This window comes from Amphibalanus amphitrite, unplaced genomic scaffold (assembly GCF_019059575.1).
Source record: "Amphibalanus amphitrite isolate SeventyFive unplaced genomic scaffold, NRLGWU_Aamphi_draft 000624F_arrow, whole genome shotgun sequence".
NCBI lineage: Eukaryota > Metazoa > Arthropoda > Thecostraca > Balanomorpha > Balanidae > Amphibalanus > Amphibalanus amphitrite.
Window position 1 is genome coordinate 311,196 of NW_024882118.1, and position 23,608 is coordinate 334,803.

At 52.0% G+C, this 23,608-nt stretch overlaps 3 protein-coding genes across 3 annotated transcripts in view; all 3 read left to right on the forward strand.

Moving 5' to 3' along the window:
- LOC122363492 (protein dopey-1-like) overlaps nt 1-2,188 on the forward strand; it is a 38,418-nt gene extending 36,230 nt beyond the window's left edge. The window contains exon 37 of the mRNA XM_043332799.1: nt 61-2,188. Coding sequence (XP_043188734.1) covers nt 61-315 — 255 coding nt within the window. The 3' untranslated portion in view covers nt 316-2,188. The remainder of the gene's footprint in view (nt 1-60) is intronic.
- Nucleotides 1,325-10,710, forward strand: LOC122363493 (E3 ubiquitin-protein ligase parkin-like). Its single transcript, XM_043332801.1, has 10 exons — nt 1,325-1,366; nt 3,683-3,836; nt 4,205-4,414; nt 4,609-4,765; nt 5,243-5,441; nt 5,905-6,042; nt 6,329-6,410; nt 8,165-8,287; nt 10,430-10,435; nt 10,601-10,710. Exons 1-10 carry the CDS (start codon nt 1,325-1,327, stop codon nt 10,708-10,710), a joined length of 1,221 nt encoding a protein of 406 aa, XP_043188736.1.
- Nucleotides 2,817-23,594, forward strand: LOC122363508. Its single transcript, XM_043332887.1, has 25 exons — nt 2,817-2,895; nt 3,100-3,445; nt 3,683-3,836; nt 4,205-4,414; nt 4,609-4,765; nt 5,243-5,441; nt 5,905-6,042; nt 6,329-6,410; nt 8,165-8,287; nt 10,601-10,714; nt 12,658-12,764; nt 16,131-16,280; nt 16,596-16,716; nt 16,951-17,093; nt 17,452-17,654; nt 17,954-18,139; nt 18,458-18,628; nt 18,879-19,077; nt 19,398-19,521; nt 19,817-20,063; nt 20,327-20,492; nt 20,932-21,149; nt 21,489-21,639; nt 21,826-21,970; nt 22,317-23,594. Exons 11-25 carry the CDS (start codon nt 12,665-12,667, stop codon nt 22,801-22,803), a joined length of 2,811 nt encoding a protein of 936 aa, XP_043188822.1. The 5' UTR covers nt 2,817-2,895; nt 3,100-3,445; nt 3,683-3,836; nt 4,205-4,414; nt 4,609-4,765; nt 5,243-5,441; nt 5,905-6,042; nt 6,329-6,410; nt 8,165-8,287; nt 10,601-10,714; nt 12,658-12,664; the 3' UTR covers nt 22,804-23,594.
- Nucleotides 23,595-23,608: the final 14 nt, after the last annotated feature.

Sequence of the window (23,608 nt, forward strand, 5' to 3'; positions counted from 1 at the left end):
ATTCATATGCGATGGTGGACTCCCTGTCTGACCGTCTGTCCCCGTCCATCTGCCCGGCAGTGCCGCGGCTCCCCGCCGGAGCCGCTACGCGCCGCGCCGCACCAGCCGCTGCTACACGTCACCTCGGTCCGGCAGCCGGCCGACCTCTACCCGTTCTTTGTGGCTCTGGGCGGCGGCCGGCCGCGCTCCAGCGACCCCAGGCCGGCGACACCGGCCGACCGCGGGCCGCGGCCGTCCGCCGAACAGGAGACTGTGGCCGCCGTGGAGGCTGTCCTGGCCAGAGACTTCCTGGAGCCTCTGGGAGAGCAGCGGTAGCGGCTGTGACAGGCCTGTACGGTGGGCAGCTGCCAATGGGACACCCGCCGCCCTGAGGGGTCTCCGACACACGTCTCTTGCCAGAGGGTACTGATGAGCGTGAGTTAGATTGTAGTTGAGAGTGGCATGATGAGGGGAACGATGGAGAGAATGACGTGTATGCAACGTTGTCAAGCCGCAACACTGAGTACTTCAGTCTCGAAGGGACAATCAGAAGTCTCCGTTCGGAGAACGCTATCACTGGAGAAGCGTTGGGGAACGCTGAGCCAATTCCACGCCTTATTTCATTTTCGCGTGATGTACAATAATATTTATTTTCTATTGTAGTTGTAGTTAGTTGGGTGGTTGCCGGACCACCGTCATATCCCGACATCCGCCGCGGCCGTTTGAGCTGTGCCGTAGATAGCTGGGTTTAGAATGTGTGAGATGCGCTCCTAATCCTTCCGAATATGTCCCGATGTGTGATGACTGCCCACTTGCCAGAATCAATGGCTTGTGAGGCCCAAAGGGCTTCGTTTTATCGTTGCGACATCCGGGGTCGAGTAGGTGCTGACCTCTGCCTGTCTCCGTTGGCTGCCCTGTCCCCCACCGGGTATGCTTGCGGATGCCTCGATGCTGTGTCTGCTGTGTCTGTGCCTGGGCGTTCTGGTGTGTCTGTGCCTTGGCGTCCTAGTGTGTCTGAGGGTGTGTCCTGACGGGTCCGAGTGTGACTGTGTGTCCGGTCGTCTGTATCGGTACAGCCTGAGCCGCTGGCCGCTCTAGTCAGTGGAGTGGGCGCTCCTGCCGCTCCCGTACCTGTGTCGGGTTTCGGAGCCGTCCTTCTCTGAGCTGCTGTGTGTCGCAGCCCAGTCACAGCGCCCGCAGCGGGCGGGCGGCCATTCCAGTGTGCTCGCCGAGTCCCAGTGATGCTATGCATGATCATCCGCGCTATGAGCGCCTCCAGCTTCCAGGGTGCTTATTTTCTGACCATGGGAAATGAATGGTGTAATGGGTCGTCGCCAAAGGCAACATGACATCTTATGACGAGGAATTGTACCGCGAGAAGTATTCTGTGCGACTATTTTCATGTCGGGCTCGACAGCTCTTGGCCAAACCGGGAGGCGTGCTACCTTTATCGGTAAAATCGTATTGATGCGGGATTTATGCAAAGTACGCTAGTAGAAAATATGTTCCGTTGTTGTTTAATCTCGGTTGTACTTAGTCGCCAGTCTAAATGTTTGTTATTTGTGCTAACGGGGTTTGCTGGGCTAACATACATATATCAAAGGTTTCTTGCTATTGTGATTGTGATATGGGGCTGGTTGTAGTTTGGGCACGGTTTGTCCGGCGGGCATGGTTTGTCCAGCAGATGTATCCGATTCCGGACGCGGCGGCGGGGTACGCTGCCGTGCCCTTGTTGGCCCCTGTTTGGTGTTTCATCATAGCAGCTGGTCGCTGCTGATGCTGCGTAGTTACTCTAGTCGCACCAGGCCTCCACGCTTGTTGTTGTTGCCGAGAGGTTTCCGCCACGTTACGTTTGTGTAGTTTCACGAGGCCAGGTCTCGCCCGGTAGTATCTGACGTATATCGGTGATGTTACGTATGCTGCAGTCTGTGACTGCTTCTCCACGTTCGCTGCTGCTGCGCGGGCTGTGCGCCGTCCTGAGTTGGGTCCTTATGCTGTTTGTCGCACGGCCTCTGACTGTGAACTGACGGCGGCAGGTCGGGACGGAGCGGGCCCACAGAACAAGCGGTCATTCTGGCGGTACGGGGACCGCATTCATCGTGTATATAGTGTGTATTTATGATAGAGCCTATGATCATATATCCAAAGCATGGAGTGCAAGAGGACATTCTTGTGATATTGGGGATAATATATTTTCTCATGTATGCGACAGTATGTTTTGACATGCGGATGTTACGTACTGCGCGGTGGTCGAATTCGGACGTAAGTCGGTGGTTCCAAACAGGCATTCCAACGCGTTCATGGAATGAGACTAGAAGACTATAAGTTTGAATTATCATTGCTCACGACACTTCTGTCAATAATTTCAGAGTGGCTCTGCATATTTTTAATATATTTATTGATCGGACTTGTGCGGCTAAGGCATGGCCATGCTTGATGTTATGTTGGGAGAATTGCGAAAAATTATGGTTCATCAGAGCCCCAAATGCCAATTACCGGTCTGCAATATGCAATTATCTGGCAATTAGGCTCATCGCCTGCCAGAGATAAGAATCAGTTGTAACTTGTAATGCTAAGCATTTTCGACATTGCGTGCCTTCACTGTGTCAGGCCTTGGTTGCACCACGGTTCGCGACTTTGCCGAGCTTTGGAGCTACATTGTATATCTTCATATAACTGTTGTTGTGGTTTAGGGCGCGTAGCGCCGAATATCTTGCGAGTATTTATCGCTCAATATAGTCCAGCTTTATATAGTGGTCTCATCTCTTCAGAAAATGGCTAAAAAATATGCGCATCTGTTTCATTTCTAGCGCACTCCTTATATGGCTATCGGCCGCATTATCAATGTGCGTTGGTGCCCTCAAGATTACCTTATTAATAGGTGCCCCTTGATTTTGTGCCTTGGATTTTAAGAAGGTGATGTGCATAATGTGCATATTAATGTGTCTATTCGATTTTAATCTTGTGAGGGAATCTTTATCGCTTGCAGTTGTTAGTTGTAGAACAATGAGTCCCAGTCCTGTCGGCTCGGCTTTGCTTGTTTTACCTGAACCTAACATATACTGCCTTGAATTGAAGCTAACGATTTTCCAACGGTATGTCCTATGTTACACTTTACAGGATCAAAACACCTGAAACGAATTTAAGGGAAAGGAAGTAAAAAGCCTGCCCTTAAATGGGATTTTTCCTCTTTGATTTAATCAAATCTGTCATGCTGGCCATCGCTGAGCTGTTTGGTTTGAGTCGCATTGAAGACACCAATGGAAATGGACTTAAGATATTTGTTAAAATGGTGTCTCGACAAGGTGTTGGACCAAAGACTGCCAATAATGTAGCAATCAATGTTCAGCCAGAGTGGTCAATCAAGAAAGTCAAGGAGACCATTGCGGAGAAGCTGAATGTCAATGCAGAAGATTTGAAGATTATTTTTGCAGGCCACGAGCTGAGAAATGACATTCAAGTCAAGGTAGTATATTAACATATTATTGTTGTTTTAGTTACATGGCTATTTTCTTGATTGAACATGATTGCAAGCTTTTAATGCAAAGTTGATGGCTGTATTTTTAGATTCTAAGCCTGAAAGGGTGATTGAATGGCTATAAATTGAAATACATTTGAGAAAAAACCTGGATAAGCTATAATAAATCCAAATTGTCATACCAATGAAAGACTTCATGTGATCGTGTGACATTGTGGTTTGCAGGAATGTGACCTGGGACAGCAGAGTGTCCTGCATGCTGTCCAGCTGGTTCATCGTGTTTCTGGAGGTCCAGCAGAGCGGACAGCCTCAGAGAGTGAGCCTCTCAACAAGACCATCACCAAGATTCTGGATGGTCAGGAGCCTGAGCCAGCCACAGGTGAGCACCTCTCTGGTCTGGTGGGCCAGCTTGTAGTTTCTTTTGCTAAAATGGGACATAAAAACAGCACCAACTCTAAATAAAGTCTAAACCCTCAGTGGCTTATCAGTACCAGTCCCTGAAAATGGCCTTATTCACATTTTCCTGTCTCCCTACAGACTTTCCCTAAACTGCCCCAAAGTGAGGTGTCACCATCTCTAACCATTAGTCATGGACCAGGTGCCCATAAGGCAGACATAATTCTCTCTGGCCCCTGGTTGTCCTCTCAACTCTAACCGATCCCCCTGGCTCTTATCCCTCCCATTCCCCCAGCCTCCCCGGACTGATCAGGTTAGCTATTCTTTCGTGACAAACACTCTCTGCCTCAGGTGCCGAGGGTGGCGGCGGCGGAGGCGATGCCAGCGCAGATGGCGGATCAGCCACCCAGTCCAGCTTCTACGTGTTCTGCTCGCAGCCGTGCGGCGAGCTGCGGCGCGGCAAGCTGCGCGTGCGCTGCGCCACATGCCGCCAGGGGGCGTTCACGGTGCGCCGCGACCCGTGCTCCTGGGAGGACGTATTGCGGCCGCGGCGGGTGCCGGGTGAGTGATCGACAACGCGGGGACGACGGCGCGGGGCTTTGTTCCTTGCTAAATAGTCGGGAGGGCTTATAATTATCCTCATAAATTGTAATATCCTGTATAAACTGTGAGTGTTGAGGATCCTGGACCAGTCCACAGTGGGATGCTGTTTGTGTCACCTGTATCATGCGCCTTCTCTCTATGTGCTTGACCAGGTACCTGTGACACATCCGACTGCGATGGAGAGTTCGCCGAGTTTTTCTTCAAGTGCGCGGAGCACGCCAGTCTCGGCGAGGGTGACGAGGCGGTGCCTCTGGACCTAGTACGGAACAACCTGAGGCACATACCGTGTCTGGCCTGCACCGACGTCTGGTGAGTCCACACTGAGTCCAGGTGGTCTGCATCGCTGGACCCACAGATGCTGTGTGCTTTGGCAAGGAGTTGATGTAAGATGTCGATTGAAGTCATGGGGTTGGCGAGGTTCCGTTGTTGCTTGATGGATTTGCTGCTGATTTTACGGCTCACTAGTCACTACTGACCTCTTTGCTTTTGTGGAGAAGCGAGGGGTTTGCTCTTATGCTTTTTCGTCGATACATGATATCCTTGGCATGGAATCCAATCGATCTTGCTGATAAAATGAAAGCTCCAATGAAGGGTAGCTCCCGTACTAAATATCCGGTTGTCACTGCCGGTTTGACTTTGGAGACTGTCTCCATCCGACGCTCCGGTAATTCTGACTGTTCCACTGGCCCGCCAGTGACCGGGTGGTGGCGTACCCGTGCGCGGCCGAGTGTACTCTTCTGCAGTGCTGTCCCTCCGGTAATTCTGACTGTTCCACTGGTCCGTCAGTGACCGGGTGGTGGCGTACCCGTGCGCGGCCGGCCACGTCACCTGTCTGGAGTGTTTCGTCACCTACTGTCGCAGCCGGCTGGACGAGCGCCAGCTGCTCAACGACCCCGAGGTGGGCTTCACGCTGGGCTGTCCGGCCGGGTGTCCGCAGTCGGTCATCAGAGAGGTGCACCACTTCCGGCTGATGGGAGACGAACAGGTGGGTGGTGGACGAGGAGAAGTGGATGCTCGCGAGAGGGACGTAGGTGGATCGGCGCCCGAGGATGGACGGAGGTGGGGGTTTTCGTTTGGTTGGGCATAGAATATGTTGTGGAAGATTGTTTTGCTCTTAGGGAGATCGGTTAGGTTTGACCGGTCTGATATTCTTGTTGTGCAAGCAATTCATATTGCGTTGCAAGAAGGGCATCACTGACCTAAAATTCCCTCGGAAAATTGTGAAGTCAACGCTGGAACATATGGCTGCACCAATAACACGATCTACTGTCCTCCCTACCGGTAACTTAACAGTTATTATGGCACCACCACGTCCGTTCCCTTTGACAGTTATAGGTTACCAGTGACTACTGACTATACTCTGAGCTCCCCCCCCCCCCCACCCTCCTCTGTCTGGCAGTATGAGGGTTACCAGTGGCTATTTTCTAACCTCCCCTCCCTTCTCACAGTATGAGCGTTACCAGCGCTTCGCCGCCGAGGAGTGTGTGCTGGCGGCGGGAGGTGTGCTCTGTCCCCGACCCGGCTGCGGGATGGGCCTCATCCCCGACCCCGAGTGTCGCCGTGTCCAGTGCCAGCAGGGCTGTGAGGTAGGCAGCACTCAAGCGCACGGACGGATGGTCGGACGTAGAGGTACATTGAAGTTCAAGTGTGGACGGTAGGTATTGATACTTGTTATGTATAAGTTCGTTGCTCGATAATTCAGTGCTCGTGCTAGGTACCTATCTTTCTATTGTCTATGAAAGATTGAAGTCTGAATGATGCTTTGGTAATCAATTCACCGATTCACCGATTCAATCTCGCATTCACTAAATGGTGTGTCTTGCGGTCTGCATGTAATATGAAGTTCACTACCATTATCCGTCTTTTTTTCAGTACGTGTTCTGCCGGGATTGTCTTCAGGGATACCACCTGGGCGAGTGTGACCCGGGAGGCGGTGTCGGCGCCCCGACTGCAGGTCAGTTCATGACCCTCTATATGAGATTCTTTCAAAGTCACCCAGAAACCTTCGATCATGACTCGATGTATTCTGGTCATGGCTTGTCTCCAACGGTTGGCAGAGACAGTTAGCTGCTGTGTCAAAGTCTTGTGATGCCCTGTACCGTCAACAGTGACGAAGGGTAAGGGCGGGTAAGAAGACGCGGGCGATAAGAGTACGCATCAGCTGTTTCGGCTGCTTAGCAACGCGGGTTTGTGAAGTTCATGAAGTGACATGAAGCCGCCAATGCGTGTTTGTCACCAACGGAACGTGGGCGTTGCAGGGCATATTTTAACAATTTTTTACTGCGTCCCAAAGTTGAGCAGAGGGCACGTGTTACGACTAAGGGCACAGGGCAAGGAACAGGGTAAGGCACTGAGCTGAGGAGGGCAGAGAGCAGGACACGGCATGGTACAGGGCATGGCACAGGACATTTTAGAGGGAAGGGTACATGGCAGAGAGCAGAGAGTAGGGCACAGGGTAGGGGACAGGGCAGGACAGAGAGCGGGGCACAGGTTAGGGCAGAGAGCAGGGCACAGGTCAGGGAACCGGACAGGGCACAGGGCAGGGACGCAGTCGGTCAAATCAGCAGGGGCTACGACCCAAGGCGAGGGGGCTGTGTCCCAAAATGGGACGCAGTAAGTGCCTTAAAATATGTCCTGGGGCGTTGTGTGGCGACGCTGTTGAGTTTAAGGCGATGAATATTATTTTCGAGCGTTATGATATTATTTTGATATGGTACAATAATTTTGATACTTTGCAGTTGAGATAAGGTACATTTTCGTGATTGTTGTGGGAAACTTGTGAGGCATTCTGGGGAAACACTGTGCAGTGTAATATTCTGTTTGTGAAGTTTTGCACAATGTTTCGGGGTTGTTTTGTGCGCGAATCGCATGTAGGGTAAGAGGACACACTGTTCATGAGGGTAAGAGTACGCAGAATTATACATTATATCGAATATACAGAAATATGAAATTATTTATATATTGCTCAATGACGTTTGTTTTGTAGGTATATCATCAATGGAGCACTGTGTGGCAGATGCGTACCCGAAATTCCTCTAAATACGAGTTATTCTCCCTTTTGATTGTACATTTTTAGAACCACATGACAAGATTATTTCTTGATTTATAGATTTGCATGATTTATTTTGTTTTTCTTTTGGATACTAGAATTAAATTAAATGTCTTCTGAGTTTGATGTTAAGCATTTGGTCAGTACAAGCTGCATAGGTGTGTGTGTTCATATGCTTGCGTACTCCGCCCGCCTGGTGTGCGTACTCTTACACACCCCGTGTGGTAAGAGTACGCAACAGCAGCGGTTCAGAAAACGTCAGTTTTAGACCACTTCCATTTACGCTGAAGGATCGTTGCCTCAGGGGTTGATGGCTAATTCAATGACCTTTGATATTCCATATTTGCGATTTCTTTCTTTCAAATATCAAACAAATGAGAGCAAGAAATCCACTAAGTGCTTACTCTTATACGACTTCACCCTATGTCGTTTCTGGATTGTCATGTAGAGACTTAATGCAAGTTGCAACAATCCACCTAAAACGGCATTGATCACTTTCAAAGCTGCTGCTCACGAATTTAAGCACCGTTCTTCGTTCGACGTCTCAGCGTTTCCATACCAGCGTAGTTTCTCACAGTTCCTTGCCGACGCTGCGCCGCTAAGTTTCTGCGCCTCTGATGTTCTTCTGACGCCGCTGACGTTCGTCCCGTGTCCGCCAGGTGGCGGTCGTGCGTTCGGTGTGGACGAGGTGGCACAGGCGCGCTGGGAGGAGGCCACGCGTTCCACCATCCAGGTCATCACTAAGCCGTGCCCCAAGTGCCGCACACCCACAGAACGAGACGGTAAGCAACTGTGGACTGTGGAGGAGGGGAGGCCGGGGACGGGTCAGAACGTTTTTATTCTGGTATTTTAAATGTTAATTGAGAGGTTGCGTTATTATTTTTAGCTATTTTTTCTTCGTTGATTAAAGAAGTAAGTGTTTTCTGTAGACACTGCATCTGCGTTACGTCGAAACATGCATGCAATGGAAAGTAACACAACTGATGACCCTTCAAATAATGTCGCATTGAACTCATGCGTCCCGCCGTTATAGCTCACAGCACCACCCAGCGCCAACTACCACCGGTAGCAGGCAGGTGATCGCACAACACGTGTGCCCGAACACGGACATTAGTTAGTCGCACAGGTATCAGAGCTGAATACAAACAAATGGCCGAACTGTCCCAGGGCGGCAGGATAACGAAAACGTAAGTGCTAATCACACGCGGGGATCGCATAGTTCATTCGAGAGACACTCGATTCGGTAATCGCAATCGAGTGTTGCACTTGCAGGGATATTTTTGGATCGGATGAATCGCGCAGTTTTATGTAAATAAAACGTGTTTTCGTATTTTGAAGCTAAAGAGGCACTATAGTAATTCTGTAAGATAACCTTCGTTGTGTGGTGGCTGAATGGGAAGTATTTGACTCGCATTTCGGCGTCGGTGGAACGTCACAAATATGTATTGGTAAGGCACCACCTTCACCCACATGACGTGGATGGATAGTGGACACACTACGGCCCGTTTTTCCGACCTTCGGCTGTCACTCGTCGCAAGCTCCATTTGTCACTATTGTTCCACCGTCCGCGCTCTTTGTGCCGTTTTGCCGAGTGTTGACTCCTCTTAGCCTCTTGTTTTGACAGCCATTGTGCTCAACTTAATCAATATTTCCGCTAACTGGCATTGATTAAGAGGAAATCCTAAAGCTTTGACAATATAAAGCACTAGGTCGAATGGTGCTAGCCAGAAGTTCTACTGAAAACCCTTGTTATAAATGGTTCTCGAATCTCTAAGACTACGCCGTCCGCCACCACTCGCCGCCGACCGTTTACCACTCAGTCTGGGCGGTCCATGCGGCCCTGCCACTGAAAGCCCGCTGACGAGCGCTATCGATTCGAGCCGGCGCCATACTCTGTAACGGCGATGCTTATGGGTGCTTACCCGTGACCCCGTCCCGGCGCGCGCTGTGAACCGCTCACGGGGTATTACAACCGCCGTGCTTGGCCACGGTGGGACGGGCGCGAGCAGGGTGGTGGTCGCGAGGACCGCATCGGTCCGATGTTGACATTCTGCTGTTGGGTTTGACTTATTATAGCCCGAGATTAGGCAAGAGGTTTATGACTTCGTTGTTCGACGTTAATTGCTCGCTGTTTTTGCTATCGTTGCGACAAACTGGTTTGTATGTCGAGCTACACGGTAAAGGCCGAACGCCGGCCGTGGTGTGTTGTACCGGCGGAGTTGTGCCTCAATGACTGTCAGCGGGGTCCACTGGTAACCGCCGGTCTCCTCCTGTGTGAACTATTGGTAACCCGTCACCTACCACAAGGGATTCGGTAATGGCAACAAACGGACGCTCTCGCCCACCGGGAATAAGATAGACGGAATTAATTAAAGGAAAAGTTTGTTATTCAGCTGGTCACTAGCGAAGTTTTCCAGTTGCCGGTGTGTTAATTTACCGTTATGATGTATCGGCCGGTGGCCTTTGCTTACATCGATCCGTCTCCTGGCCCCGGACTTGTGACCACCCGATGAATGAGTTTGGTTTGGTGTAGACTCGGTGACTGTTTGGCACCGGATGGAAACCCATTACAGCAGCTCTGCAACTAGCAGTGCGCTGACCGCTGATGACCCTTTTAATGCCTTAAACTGAAGGGAGATGGTCACCCGTTGACGCTCGATGGCGGTTAAAACTAGCTGATTGACTCTTTGACATTATTGACAGTAGTCATCGTAGTATCCCGAACCTAAGTCGACATTTTCGGTGGTCGCTGGTTAATCTCATTGGAATACTAACAACACACGGAGGCTTCTAATTTTCGGCTGCTGACCGGCGACAGATGATGATGTGTCCCGGATGGGTCAGATGTGACCAGCTGACCCTTGTGTCCCCTCCGTTCCAGGCGGCTGTGTGAGGTGTGACTGACCGTTGTGTTCCTGTTACAGGCGGCTGTATGCACATGCTCTGTCCGCGGACACAGTGCGATTGTTGGGTGCGACTGAGTAGTGCGCCAACCTGTGTGTTCCTTTCATTACAGGCGGCTGTATGCACATGATCTGTCCGCGGACACAGTGCGGCTATGTGAGGTGTGACTGACCGTTGTGTCCCTGTTGCAGGCGGCTGTATGCACATGATCTGCCCGCGGACGCAGTGCGGCTTCCACTGGTGCTGGATGTGTCAGACAGAGTGGACCCGGGAGTGTATGGGCAGCCACTGGTTCGGATAGCCAGGTACGCACATACGCTAGAACTTCGCTGCCTGGCTTCTGTTCGGTCCTAATGTTACTGTTTTGTTTTTCATTGAACCGATGTTTCCACGAGTTCGGAAATGTACACACATAATTTGAACTGGATATATATAAAGTTAGTCTTACGCTCCCTCGCCGTTCCCCTACGCCTCCTCTCCCCTCGGTCAGCGTTTGGGGTGACCAGGCGCTGCCATTGCTGCCATCGCTCCATTGCCAAGTCGGTCGGAGGTTGCTGCTCACTGGTCACTCCGTCAGTGACCTTCGGTCGTTCCGCCGTCGTTCGGTGGTTCAGTCGTCTCTGACCGTTGGGTAGCGGCGGTCGGTCCGGTCCGCCGCCGCGCCGGTCAGCTCTGACCGTTCTCTGACCGTTTTGTGACCGTTGGGTCCGCTGTGGACACCGGGAGCGGGGAATAGTGCCTGCCGGGGAGGTGTGAGTTGTGTGTGTGTGTGTGTGTGTGTGTAATGGCGACCGGAGGTTGAGTACGAGTTGTTGTGTTGTCTCCATGAGGACAAACGGGCCTGCCTCGCTCGCGTGAGCACCGAATGAGGTGAGCGTTAGTGAAAGGGCCTGGTCGATGCAGGCTAAAAGCGTTAAGAAAAATGGACGCACAGTAGATAGTTTATGTTTCTGAATTTCAGGCAGAATGCACAGTTATACAACGTTCAAAAGAAATTGAACGTACAGGTCTCGCCGGTTTTAGTGGTAGGTTTTGCACCTAGAAAAATTAGTGTACTTCAGGCTATATTTTCGTCGTTTTAAGTGTTGAAGATGCGATCAACTTGTTGGGCAACAAGCCGGCCATGATCGTGTAAAATGACTTCATCGTAGATCGATTAGTTTCTGAGATATAACTGGAAATGTAAAAGTGCAAAACCTACCGCTTAATCTCGCGAGAGTGGTACCAAACTTCCGAGAGTAACCTGGCCTGGCTGGATCGCCTAACTGATGAGATGCAATTTTCACAACAAAATGAAAGTATTTCATTAGCCTAATATTGACATTAAAATATATTGCTTCGTTTATCCATAAATATCCATTCCACAACAATTGCAGTTAACCATGCGCAATTAATGCGCTTTGCAGGTTCACAAACTCAGTTGGACAGCGCCGACGGATGCTTCTATAGCCGAATTGCCGAAGCATTTACCACGCGTTCGCCATGTGGTAGTGTCTCCTCTTCTCGGGTTTCCGTTTACCGCGAGTCTTTACGCCACTCTGGCTAATTAAATGTCAATGTCCGGCGTCTTCTCTTGTCTGTTGGTTTTGGCCTGTGTACTTGTCGTTATGGCAACCATTGTGCTCAGTTTTGCAGGTGACACACTTCGTATCACCCGGCTAAAGAGGTAGCCAATTTATTCCCGTCATGTGAACATCGTCAGTTGTTTGTCCTAATTACAATCAATAGTAAGTGACACCCGTCGGTGCGAGGTGTATTGTGATGGTGATATTGAAACAGCTTGACCAATAGCCATACGGATCCCTAGATCTAACCAATCCGGCTGGGTGTGTGGGTAACCGGATGCCTCGGAATTTCGGAACAAGGGAAGTCCGAACCTATGGTAGGACAGCAGACGTGGGTAGGACGCGGTGTGCCAGGCTGACACCACGAGGCTACCCAGCGTGCAGTAGGTTCAGCAGGTTCAGTATTGCAGCAGATATCGGCCGCTTCCTCCTATAACTGTCGCGGTGCCAGTTACCGTGGTCGGCCCTGGTCCCGCTGCCCACTTTGTGCCCCTCTCTGACTGGTCCCGTTTTTACTTGCGGCACGCTCCGTCCGTTCTCCTGATTCTCTCCCAGCGTCCATTTGTTTCGTCTCGCAACACCGTCTGGCTCACAACACTCTTTGAGGCCATTTCGGCGACCTATATTGATAGCTCTCTTGGTTTTGCGCGGCCGCCCGTTCTGACCCTTTCTCGTTATTTCAGGCGCGCCATGCCGGCTCTACGCGGTGTGTGTCAGCGTGTGAATGTGCTCATCATTTCCATCATTATCATACCGACTTCAGAGGCGGCGCCAAACTCCGTCACAATTGGTAAGCAGTCGCTGACTTCCGTGACTTTCACACTAACTAGTGAGGGTGGAGGGTTCGGCTTTCGGCTTAATTAGAGGGTTCGGCTTAATTAGTGAAGTTCGGCTTTCGAACTTGATGCGTTTTTTACTTTTGTATCTTCATTCAGTTTTGCTTTGCAATCGGACTGCGGACGCAGAGAAAGCTAGCGAACATATCCATATTTCTCTACATTTTATACACAGGCAAGGTTGATAAGCTCATGCAAGTGCCTAGGTACATCTGGAGTTCGCACATGCATTAGCTTCAGAAGCGGGATAGTTTGTATTATTGGTCGGCCAGTTGCAATAGGGGACTTTGATTTTACTCGATGCGTTTATCGCCCGCGTTGCTGTGGCATCCAGCCTTGTTTCGTTTGCACTCATCCACTGTAGAGCGAAAGTACCCGATCGTTGACACAGGCACATTGTGTCGCCATATCAGTGCAGCTCATGTCCTGGGTTCCATTTTACTGATGACATACCAGTTTACTGGTGGCTCATCATCCTATAAACCCACTCAGGGACAATCGGGTGTAAGCGGTGTGTTGCCCGCGGCCTCATTGAACTCTGCTGTGCTCTCTGGGACTAACGACTCTGCAGTCTGCGCCGGGCCAGTCACCCAGCATCACATAACTCGTCAACAAATGTTAGCACATGGGAAGATCATTAGTTTTATTATTGAATGTCTGGTGGCCGTTTTTAAGTGATAGTTTCTGGCAGATGAATCGCAAATCTTAAATTTTACAAATGATGTGGATCACCAAATAGAATGATTTTCATAGATCTGATAGGCTTTTCGATAGTAATCTGAAGTGCTTTTTTAAGACCATTGAACGAACATGCCTTTGAAGACTTTTTTCAGACTTTTTCAGATGTGCATTGAAAAAAGTTTTCCCAAAATTATCTCGTTGGTTATTTGACTTACAAGACTGCGATTTTGTTTTGTCATTTTAGGCCGATAGCGATATGGTCGGAACTCGAAATGCCTTAACACGCGCAGTGGAAGGGTTGCGAGTACTACGCCCAGTGGAGGGGGGGGGGGGCGGATGTCGCCCCCCCCCTAAGATCTCAGCTCCCACTGGAGCTAGAAAGACGAAATTTGGAGGGTAGGTGGGGGCCATGGGGAACTCTGTTGTGTGTGAATTTCATGACCCTAGGTCAATATCTTCAAGGTCAAATGAGGTCAAATGTGGTCAAATTTGCCATATTAGCGACTTTTTGCGTTTACACGCCGATAACTCAAAAAGTTACCGGCCGATTTTTTAAAATCTTTCACTATACGAAAGAGCAAACATTTGTGAGTATGTATGGTGAATTTCTAGATAATCCAACAATAAATATGGCAGTTAGAAGCCTGCGAAGGGTAAGATGTCGCCGGCTGAAGCGGCATCGGCCGACGCGGGAAACGCGGCAATCACAATTTTGTGTTTACACACTCATAACTCAAGTTGTTACCGGCCGATTTTCAAAATTCTTTGACCATATGATTGCCTGTACATTTCTCAGTCTTCTCACCGAATTTGACGCGAATCTAATATAATCAGCGGTAAGGAGCGCGATGTAAAGACGGAACCGTCCCGCCCCGGCACAGTCTACAATTCAGGCGGCGCGTAACGGCTAGCGCCGGCCGCCGCGCCGCCGCGCCGCCGCGGCGGCAGGATGTTTGACTTTACACCGCTATTACTAGAAAAGTTGTGAACCGATTTTCTTACTTCTTGCACGAGAAGATCCGCAGTTCAATTCTGGACAGGTAGCCGAAATTTCACATTGATATTATGCTTGCGGCGCGAGTTATTGGCGAAAAACAGGAGGGGTGGGCGAAATCCGCCCCCCCCCCCTTCCACTGCGACTTACGAACTTCTTTACTTGAAAGTTTTTACAATAAGCCTAAAAACTCCTACAACGATTAATTGTCAGAATCCTCGTTGTCGCCGTATTTTCTCGTCGTTGATTTTTTTTTTTACAAAATAAGGCTGTCACATAGGTATTGTGTTTGTTTTGGAAGCCAGTTACTACCCAGAGTTGCTGTTTGTGGCACGCTTTCACTTAGCCCTGACACTTTGAAAGTGGGTACGGTTTGCACAGTGTCCGTGGTCCGCGGAGTGTCCGTGGAGGGTATGTTCCAATTTGCCGTCCGTAGTTTGTATCTCATATCGACCTAGCTGCCACCTCCGGGGCTTTGTACGACAAGCTTTATCATCCTATCCAGGCTATATCGGGCTTACACACACCCGGGCCTGAATCGGCAGCGGCACTCTGACATGGCATCCAGGGCTGACACGACGAACAGCGTGGAACCCCCGCGTGGCACGCATATCGTTACGGTGGGGAGGGGTACCCGAGGTGCTGATACGCCCCCTAGTCACACCATGCTATTGTTGGCGGCTGAATGACCGTTGGACATTACCGCGCTATTGAGGCGCGTGACGTCACTGAGGGCTTGTGAGGTACACGGCGTCTTTGTGGACTGATGGACCGCGGTTGTCGCGCCGGAGTATGCATTTTATAAATATTTGGCTGTATTGCCCTAAGATGCGAAAGTATTTTGTCCAAGATGCGATGCCATAACAACAGGCCTAAATGAACGAGATCGAGCGTGCCAAAATGAAAATCACGCAAAAGAGCGATATTGCATCCTATGTAGTTACATTACAGGGTGTCCGGAAATTATTTGCCCCCTGTTCATTCAGCTAAATCCCACCATGCGCTTTAAGAACTGTTGAAAATTTGCTAAGAACGTGCCACAGGTTATCCACAGATGTCGGTTAGCCAGATGACCTAACCCGGTCACCTGACCTTGACAATTGCGAGGCGCCAGGGCCAGTGTTTGGCAGGCGTAACTAGCACCTGAACGTGGTGTCTACTTTGACAAAAGAAACTCTTTGACAAAGCGTCATCGCGCCTGAAGTTATGTTGAAGACTGGAATGAAGTAGGAAGTCAAATCGAATCTTCTGTCCTAATGCCAATCGAAAACCTATGGGGAAATCATGAAGGAGGAGCTTAGCAAGATTGAGCCAGCTCCCACAGAAAACGGACTATAGAGGAACCTGTAAAGGGTGTGGCTGAACATCAGCGCGGATACACTGGCCATCTTGATCTATGAAATGCCAAAGCGGATGAAGGAATGGGTGGGGCAGGTCAGGGGATAAATCGGTAAATAAACCATGACCCGGGGGCTCTTTGTTTATTAATTATGGCGGCGAGTTGAGGGAGGGGCAAATAATTTCCGGACACCCTGTATTTGGCGTCACACTGCGTATGCTGATGTGTTTTAATTCATGGTATACCTGTGCCATCCTGTGCGTATCAGAGCAGTACGCCCCAGTACTCGTCTGTCTGTCCCACCAGGTGTGGTGCTGCCGGAGCGGACGGGCGGTGCTGCCGAGGCCGCTCTCCAGCAGACCGTTTCCTGGCTGAACGCAGAGGGCCGCCAGCTGCCGGAGACGCGGCTCGTGCTCGACTACCTCACCGCCAGCCAGCCCACTCTACGGCATCAGTGTAGGTAGACGCTCTTAATGAGCCGGCGCTGTGCTAGACCTTGGTTTTAGCGGCTGGTTTTTCTTATTGTGTCATGTAGAAGTAAAGGCCGAGTAGCGCCCGTGAGTTTTTACATCGACCTCATATTGTGAAGTGTAACGTGCTTGACTGTCCTTAATCATTTGTCTCCGTGTATTACTAAAACAGTTCATGGCTGTTCCACGTGTCTCCCTGACAGTGTGCTGGTGAACTGTTTCTCTTTTGTCTGCGACGGCGTAGTGGTTCCTGACAGTGTGGGCCTGCCTCTAACATTGTGTCACCTTTTGTTGTCGCCAGTATGCCGGTTCCTGCGCGGCCCGGTGGTGGCTCTCATCTCTCTGGACAACTCGTGCAGCGTGGTGCAGCAGCTGCGCCGCCTGACGAGCGAGCTGGCCGTGCCCTTCTTTGTGGTCAACAGGTGAGCACCAAAGTTCAGCAGTTGACCTCACTCACACTCCGTTTTGAGATGCAAAATCGGATCAAGGGATGTCAATTAACCAACAGGATGTCTGGCGTATGACGTATCTTCGCTCGCTACTGTTCAGTGTTCACTCTTGTTTATTGCCTTTTGGCTCTCCCAGAGCTTACATTTGCTCACTCCCCGTCCTCCGTCGTCTCTCACTGTTCCTCTAACACCGCCTCTACCGGCCAGGTTCTACTGTCTGCCGCCGTCGGCCGACGGCGATGGCGTGTTCCTCTCCAAGGCCGAGCACCTGGACCTGGTGTCCCTGGTCACCGAGTGGATGACGACCACGAACAAACAGGGCGTCACCGCCGTCACCACCCGGGAACAGCGTACGTCACCGGTGGGAGGTGCACGCGCACAGGCAGTGGGACAGTCTGGGGATCAATGGCTTCAGATGATAAATATCATTCGGTGCTCAGTTGGAAGATTATCGATTTCACATCGACTAAGGGTATTGCACATTCACCTGCACTTTCTTGTGCCTTCTGCTTTTAGTCTCAGCTCGCTATTCTTGTGAAGATCATTTAAACATAGATAATCTCGAACATATTAATTGGGATGCTCCACCTTATTGACGTTTCATCTTGACCATATCATCACCTTCATCAAACCAGCGTAACAATTCGCTGCTTCATACCCTGACCCAAGATTCTTATAGGTACCCTGACCAACGTCCCCCCCCCGCAGCTCCGGACCGCGCGTTCCTGCTATCGGCGCGTCTCTCGCACCTGTCCCAGGAGATGGTCCGACCCGGCCCGGCGGCCGGTGAGGTGCGCCGACTGCTACTGCGGCTACTCAACACCCCCCGCCCGGACGCTGACTTTCTGCCAGCCATGTGGGCGTTTGTGCTGCTGACGGAGCCGCCGCGACTGGCGCAGATCCTGGGCGAGGTGAGAGTTCGTGAGTGCGGGGTGTTCGAAGTGTTTTAGATGGGAGAGGAAGACTGTGTAGCAACTTTCATTCATTTGTCGATTTGGCTGCTCATCTGCATCAGTTCCTGATTAAGGTGTGGCGAAGTCGTGTAGCCGAGGTTTAGCTAAGTTGTGTACACATGAGCTGAGTCGCCTCTGTCCATTTTCACATCGCTCACTTCACGTAAACTCTCTCTGCAGGTGGACGCGGCCGGTCTGATGACGGCCGCCTCACCATGTTTGGTGGTCTAACACTCTATCCCCCTCACTCTCTGCAGGTGGACGCGGCCGGTCTGATGACGGCCGCCTCGCCCTGGCTGGTGCTGGCTGACGGCTGGACTGACGGCGGCGTCACCCGACTGACGCTGCCCGCTGACGCCAACGTCACCGTGGCGCGGCGTCTGCTGGGCCGGCGGCTGACGGCGCCGCTGGCCGCCATCGCTCGACGGATGGGCCGACAGGCGGTGAGTGAAGCAGCTCACTGATCGGATGGGGTGGGGCGACAGATATTTCGCCGGTATTGTGTTGCTGAATTCATTATTTTGATCTACAAACTGTGTAGACGTGACTGTGAGCTCTGGCATAGCAGCGGCTTACGTCTTTCGAATCAATATATGAAGGTTCTGATGTTGTTCTGTGGATTCATTTGTGCAATTGAAACCTTGTGATTCAAACGGTGACAGAATTGATAGTCATGCCGCTGTTCGTTGCAATAGAGAATGGCTTCAGATCAGAGCGTATACTCGGGAACCGGCCTCAGCGCTGTGTCTCTACATTTACAGCTGGACTCTGAGGAGACGTTTGCTGTCTCTGCTGTGCTGGCCGTGGCCGAGGCACTGCAGGCCGGCTGGACGGACGGCTGGCTGCCTGAGACGGGTGCGGCTGTGGACAGTGACTGCAGAGTGGCACCGACCCGAGCCGCCGCCGCGCCGGCGCTGAATAACGCCATACGGGTGAGCGGTCCGGCGCAGGAATGACCCAACGAGTCAGAGAATCAGGATTGGGCCGGGCGGGGTCAAACCGCACACGGACAGGGTCGGATGAACAAGCGCCCTAGTAGGGGTCTGAACGCATACACTCATCCGAGCGACCAGTCTCACGGTCGCAACTCCCTCTCCCATACCTCCGCCGCTCTGACCATTTCCTCAGCTCCGCCGGCCCGTCTGACCCGTCTGACCCCCATGCCGTCCCTCCGCCCCGCAGGCCCGTCTGACCGACTGGGGCGTCTGTCTCACCTGTCTCGAGTTTGAGCTGCTGGCGAGCAAGTACGGCCGTCCGGCGCCGACCGAGGCCGGCCCGGAGAGCGGCGTGGCCGTCGGCCTGCTGCGGGCCGGACTGTGGAACGTCACCTGGGGACTGGACTTCACCTTTCCGGACCTGTTCAAAGACGCGCACCTCATCAGTGAGTGACGGGGCGGCCTCTGGGTACAGCGGGAGACGAGCATAGCTGATACTTATTGTTTGGTGAATGTTCAAGTGAGGCGTTTCATTGCAGCAGTCTAATAAGCCACTGAATTTTGTTCTGTCTGTGTCTAACAGAGGTCGTTGAACAGTGGACTAACGAGTACAAAGTTAGGAGGTCGCGCATTTTTAGGTTATTTGATTGCAATACTATGTTGTGTCGGGCTGGATGCATCCAGAGTCGGGCTCTTTACGTCAGCTCGTGAATGAATTTAGTGCCGCGCTGGAGCTGAGCTCGATAATTGCTTCCCGTACTGGCAGTGTGTACGCTGCCCTGGCACGGAATGATGGACTACGACGTGGACCCGAGGAGCGGCGCACTAGTTAACCGCACCGGACTGGGGTTCCGCATCATGGACACACTGGCCGAGGAGCTCGGCTTCACGTGAGTGATAAGGCCGCTGTGAGTGCTGGATGGGAGCTAGGCCTGACGTATGGAGAGGATGGGTCGGTTTGCCGATCGTATTATGTTCAGTTTTGTATATTACTGGTGTGGATTAGCTATTGACGAAGGAGGTCGGTCACGCTGTCATATGCGTGACATTGATGTCTTGTACGACACATCCCGTAATGGAACCGTCGGACGGGCCGGTATGAAAGTCTACTCTGTGGTGACAGTTCCCCTTGTTTTGGGTCATGTCTGTATGAATCACTGCTTAACCCTATTTGCCCCCTCTCAGGTACACTGTCGTGGAGCCGCCGGACGGCCAGTGGGGCCTGCGGCTGCCCAACGGCTCGTGGACGGGCCTGGTACGGATGCTGATAGACGGCCGGGCAGACGTGGCCGGCGCGCTGGCACTGAACCCCGTCAGGCAGACGGTCATCGATAACACGCAGTCGTTCTACACCGACTACTATGACCTGCTGGCGCCCAAGGCTAGACTGGACCACGGACTGTTCATCTACAAAGACCCGTTCACTGACGAGGTAACATATTAAAACGGGCTTTGAGGGATAGTGGGATACTGGCTGAAGGTGGGTGTTTTTTTTTTTGTAGCTGTTTTGATAGGGTTCGCAATATAAACGCACACCTAGATTCAAGCGATCATCGCTTTCTGCGTCGTATATTTATTCACTAGTGTTAGCCACGCGAAGGTGCCGTGTTGCCTGCAGTAACCATGAGTGACTTAGTTACAGTTAATTGTTACCAGCTGACCTCTCACTCGTCGCGCGTCTCCACCTGTGCGCAGGTGTGGCTGGGCATCTTTGTGACGATGGTGGTGACGTCGCTACTGCTGTACCTCATGACTCGCGCCTCGCCGCACTACGGACCGCAGCCGGCCGGCGCCCGCCGCCAGGGTCTGTTCCGCTTCACCAACTGTCTCTGGTACATGTACGGCGCCACCATCAACCAGGGTGAGGATGTGGATGTGACTCAGAAGTCAGAACTGGGACCTAGTGGGTGGGTGAGGTGCTGTGTTTGTGTGCGGGAAATTGCGGGATTTACTGGCTAAGTGCTCATGAAATCGGTACCTGACACATGCTTGGACTACTGCAACTCATAATTGATCATAATGTTATATGCCGTGCTCCTTCAGGCAAACAGCTAAGTCAACTTTCCTTGAGTTTTGTTAACATCTTGTCTAGGATGTCGACATCCAAACGGCAAACTTATTGTCACTCTCATAGAGAGCAGCTGCAGTACGCTGAATGAGTCGTAAATGTCATCCGTGATGATTCGGGCATTTAAGTCGCTGCCAGATGTATCTAGCCGTCACTCTGACTGAATCTCCGCTCGCCGTTGGTCTGTGTGCGGCCCGCGCTCTAACTCGTCTGACATGGTCTCCGTCATCAGGCGGTGAGCACCTACCCACGGCGCTCTCCGGCCGGCTGCTGGTCGGCTTCTACTGGCTGTTCACGCTCATCTGCGTGGCCACCTACTCGGGCAACTTGATCGCCACACTGACCGTGCCGCGCGTGGCGCCCGTGGTGCGAGACGTGGACGATCTCATCTCTGGCGCCGACACGGGCTGGCTCACCATGGCCGGCACCGACCTGCAGCAGGCCATAGTGGTCAGTGGGGTGGCATGGACGTGGACGCGGGCTGTGTATGATGGTGCTGTGTATGATGGTTTGGCGGGTGAGCACTGAGCAACCGGTGGCAGTTAATGTTAGAGAAAGGAAACTTTAACTTCGCTGGGAAAGGAAAACTTAAGCTTCGGCTGCAGTTCTATTTTGGAGTGGTAAGGAAAGGCGAAAATACGGTGATAATGAAGCGCTAAAACCGTTTGGTTGTGTAATTGCCAATTTGCGCGCACTTGCCTGCATTTTATATCTCCTGTCAAATGTACCCCTTACCCTGTTTTAACATATTTCGTTCTAATAATCCGCTGATTATTTCCGCTTCCTCAGAACCCTGTGTCGGTGGTGAGCCAGGGTCTGGAGCGGATGTTCCGCGAGGGCCGCGGGCAGTTCTACGCTAACGTCGGGGACGCCCTCGCCAAGGTCAAAGGAGGCGGCTGGGTGGACATCGCCTCTTCGCTCGACGTCCGCTTCATCGTCGGTAGGTGGCGCTGTTCCTGTCGAGATTGGAGGGGAGAAGATTGGGTGTATTGTGAACTGAATCTGTGACCCTTAATCCCAAACGAGGAGATATGCCGGATGTTGTATCGATATTTCTTGCATTAACCTTTGACTCAAGACAGGACATGCTGGAGTGTGGCCTGCTTTATGACCCGATTGCCTCCAGACGAGGATATGCGCCGCGAGCTGTCGCAGAACCCCAACGCCAGCGACCCGTGCCAGCTGGACATAATTCCCGTACACCTCATGGAGATCACTGTGGTGTTCGGACTGCAGAAACGCAGCCCCTACAAGACCGCCTTCGACAAGTAGTGAGTACGAACCGTGGCTGGAGTAAGGGTCGTTACCGCAAATGTTCTTGCTGTTGGCATTTTGGGCGTTATTGGGAAACAGACTAGCTCACACTACTGGAGCGGCATCATGATACATTTTACATGTCCCCATATTTTGTTAAGCGGTTGACTCCTGAGCCAGCGGCTGTTGTGGTCTGCGTTGATCCGTCTTTCGGTCCTTGTGGTCTGGTCCGCGGGTCTCTGACACACTGTTGTATTGTGTCTTCTGTGTTTGCAGTCTGCGTCTGATGCGGGAGTCGGGCCTCGTCCAGGCCTGGCTGTCCCAGTATTGTCTGACCCAGCTGTATTGTATCTGTGTCTGCAGCCTGCGTCTGATGCGGGAGTCTGGCCTCATCCAGGCCTGGCTGCGCCAGTTTATGCCGAACGCCAGCCAGTGTCTGCCGGAGCCGGGCGGCCAGGCGCGGCTGATGCCGGCCGGCCAGACGGGCCTCTCACTGACAGAGATGCGCGGCGCGTTCCTGCTGCTGCTGATTGGCCTGCTGGTGTCAGCCGCCGCCCTGCTGCTGGAGCAGCTGCTGCGCGCGCTCCGCGCCGCCTGCCGCCGCTCCCGGCCGCCCCCGCCGCCGCCGCCGGCCGACCGGGCCGCCAAGGTGACTTTGATGAAGACTGGCTACCCGCCGCGTCAGCTGCACCCCGCCGAGCTGGAGCCGGCGCTCACCTCCATCAAGGAGCTGACCCAGGGCCTGGCGCGACTCAAAACCGCCCACCACGGCCCGATGGGTGGCGGTACGCACGGTGAGCGATCGATTCGACGCGATGGCGACCTGCATCGACGTACCGGTGGAAATTGAACCGCAGACTGCACTCGCCCCCCCCCCCCCCCCACACACACACACTGCAAGGCTCTGCAGGACTCCGGCAGGACTCCCATTTACTGCGACTCTGGCGTCACGAAGGCTGATAATGCAGGCAGTGACGCTGTATCGGGGAACGGTTCGCCTTTCCCTTACCCTACGCTCTTCTGTTACAGCACATCCACTGCGAAAATATATCAGTTGGCACTTTTCCACGGCCAGATACAATTCTGAACCAAACATATAGCTACGCACGAAGTCACCATATCTCATTGGATGCGTGGTTTGCGTGAATGTGTCGAGCGGGTCTTAGTCAAGTGATATTTGTTGGGGCAATATAGTTTTTATTGTTGGAATGTGCCTTGCTGAATCTGATATTGTGTGTCAACTATTGCGAATATTACTCGTGCCATTGTGTTGTTTGAATATGCCGCTTAGTGAATAGGGTCGGAATTGAGGCTACCAATTACTGGGCTCGATAAGATAAATTTTAAATCTGGGAGTATTCTGTGGGGTCATTAGGCGGCCATTCGATGCATAATCAACGATGTGGCACAGGTGATTGTTAATTGCACGCCAGTAATGATCTAGTTTTGGATCAATGTGATGTGATTGAGTGATTTAGCTACCGCATTAGTTTTGTTTGGTAGGGGTGTTTGCACTGGTCAGTTGTTAGCTGCCCCTTTCCCAACGAGCGGTGTTATCGTTCAGTGCCTACCGCTCGTTGGAATGACTGTGATTCAGAGCTCACTTGTTACCACAGATGTGAAAATACATGTATGATCGGTTCAAGGTGTTCAGT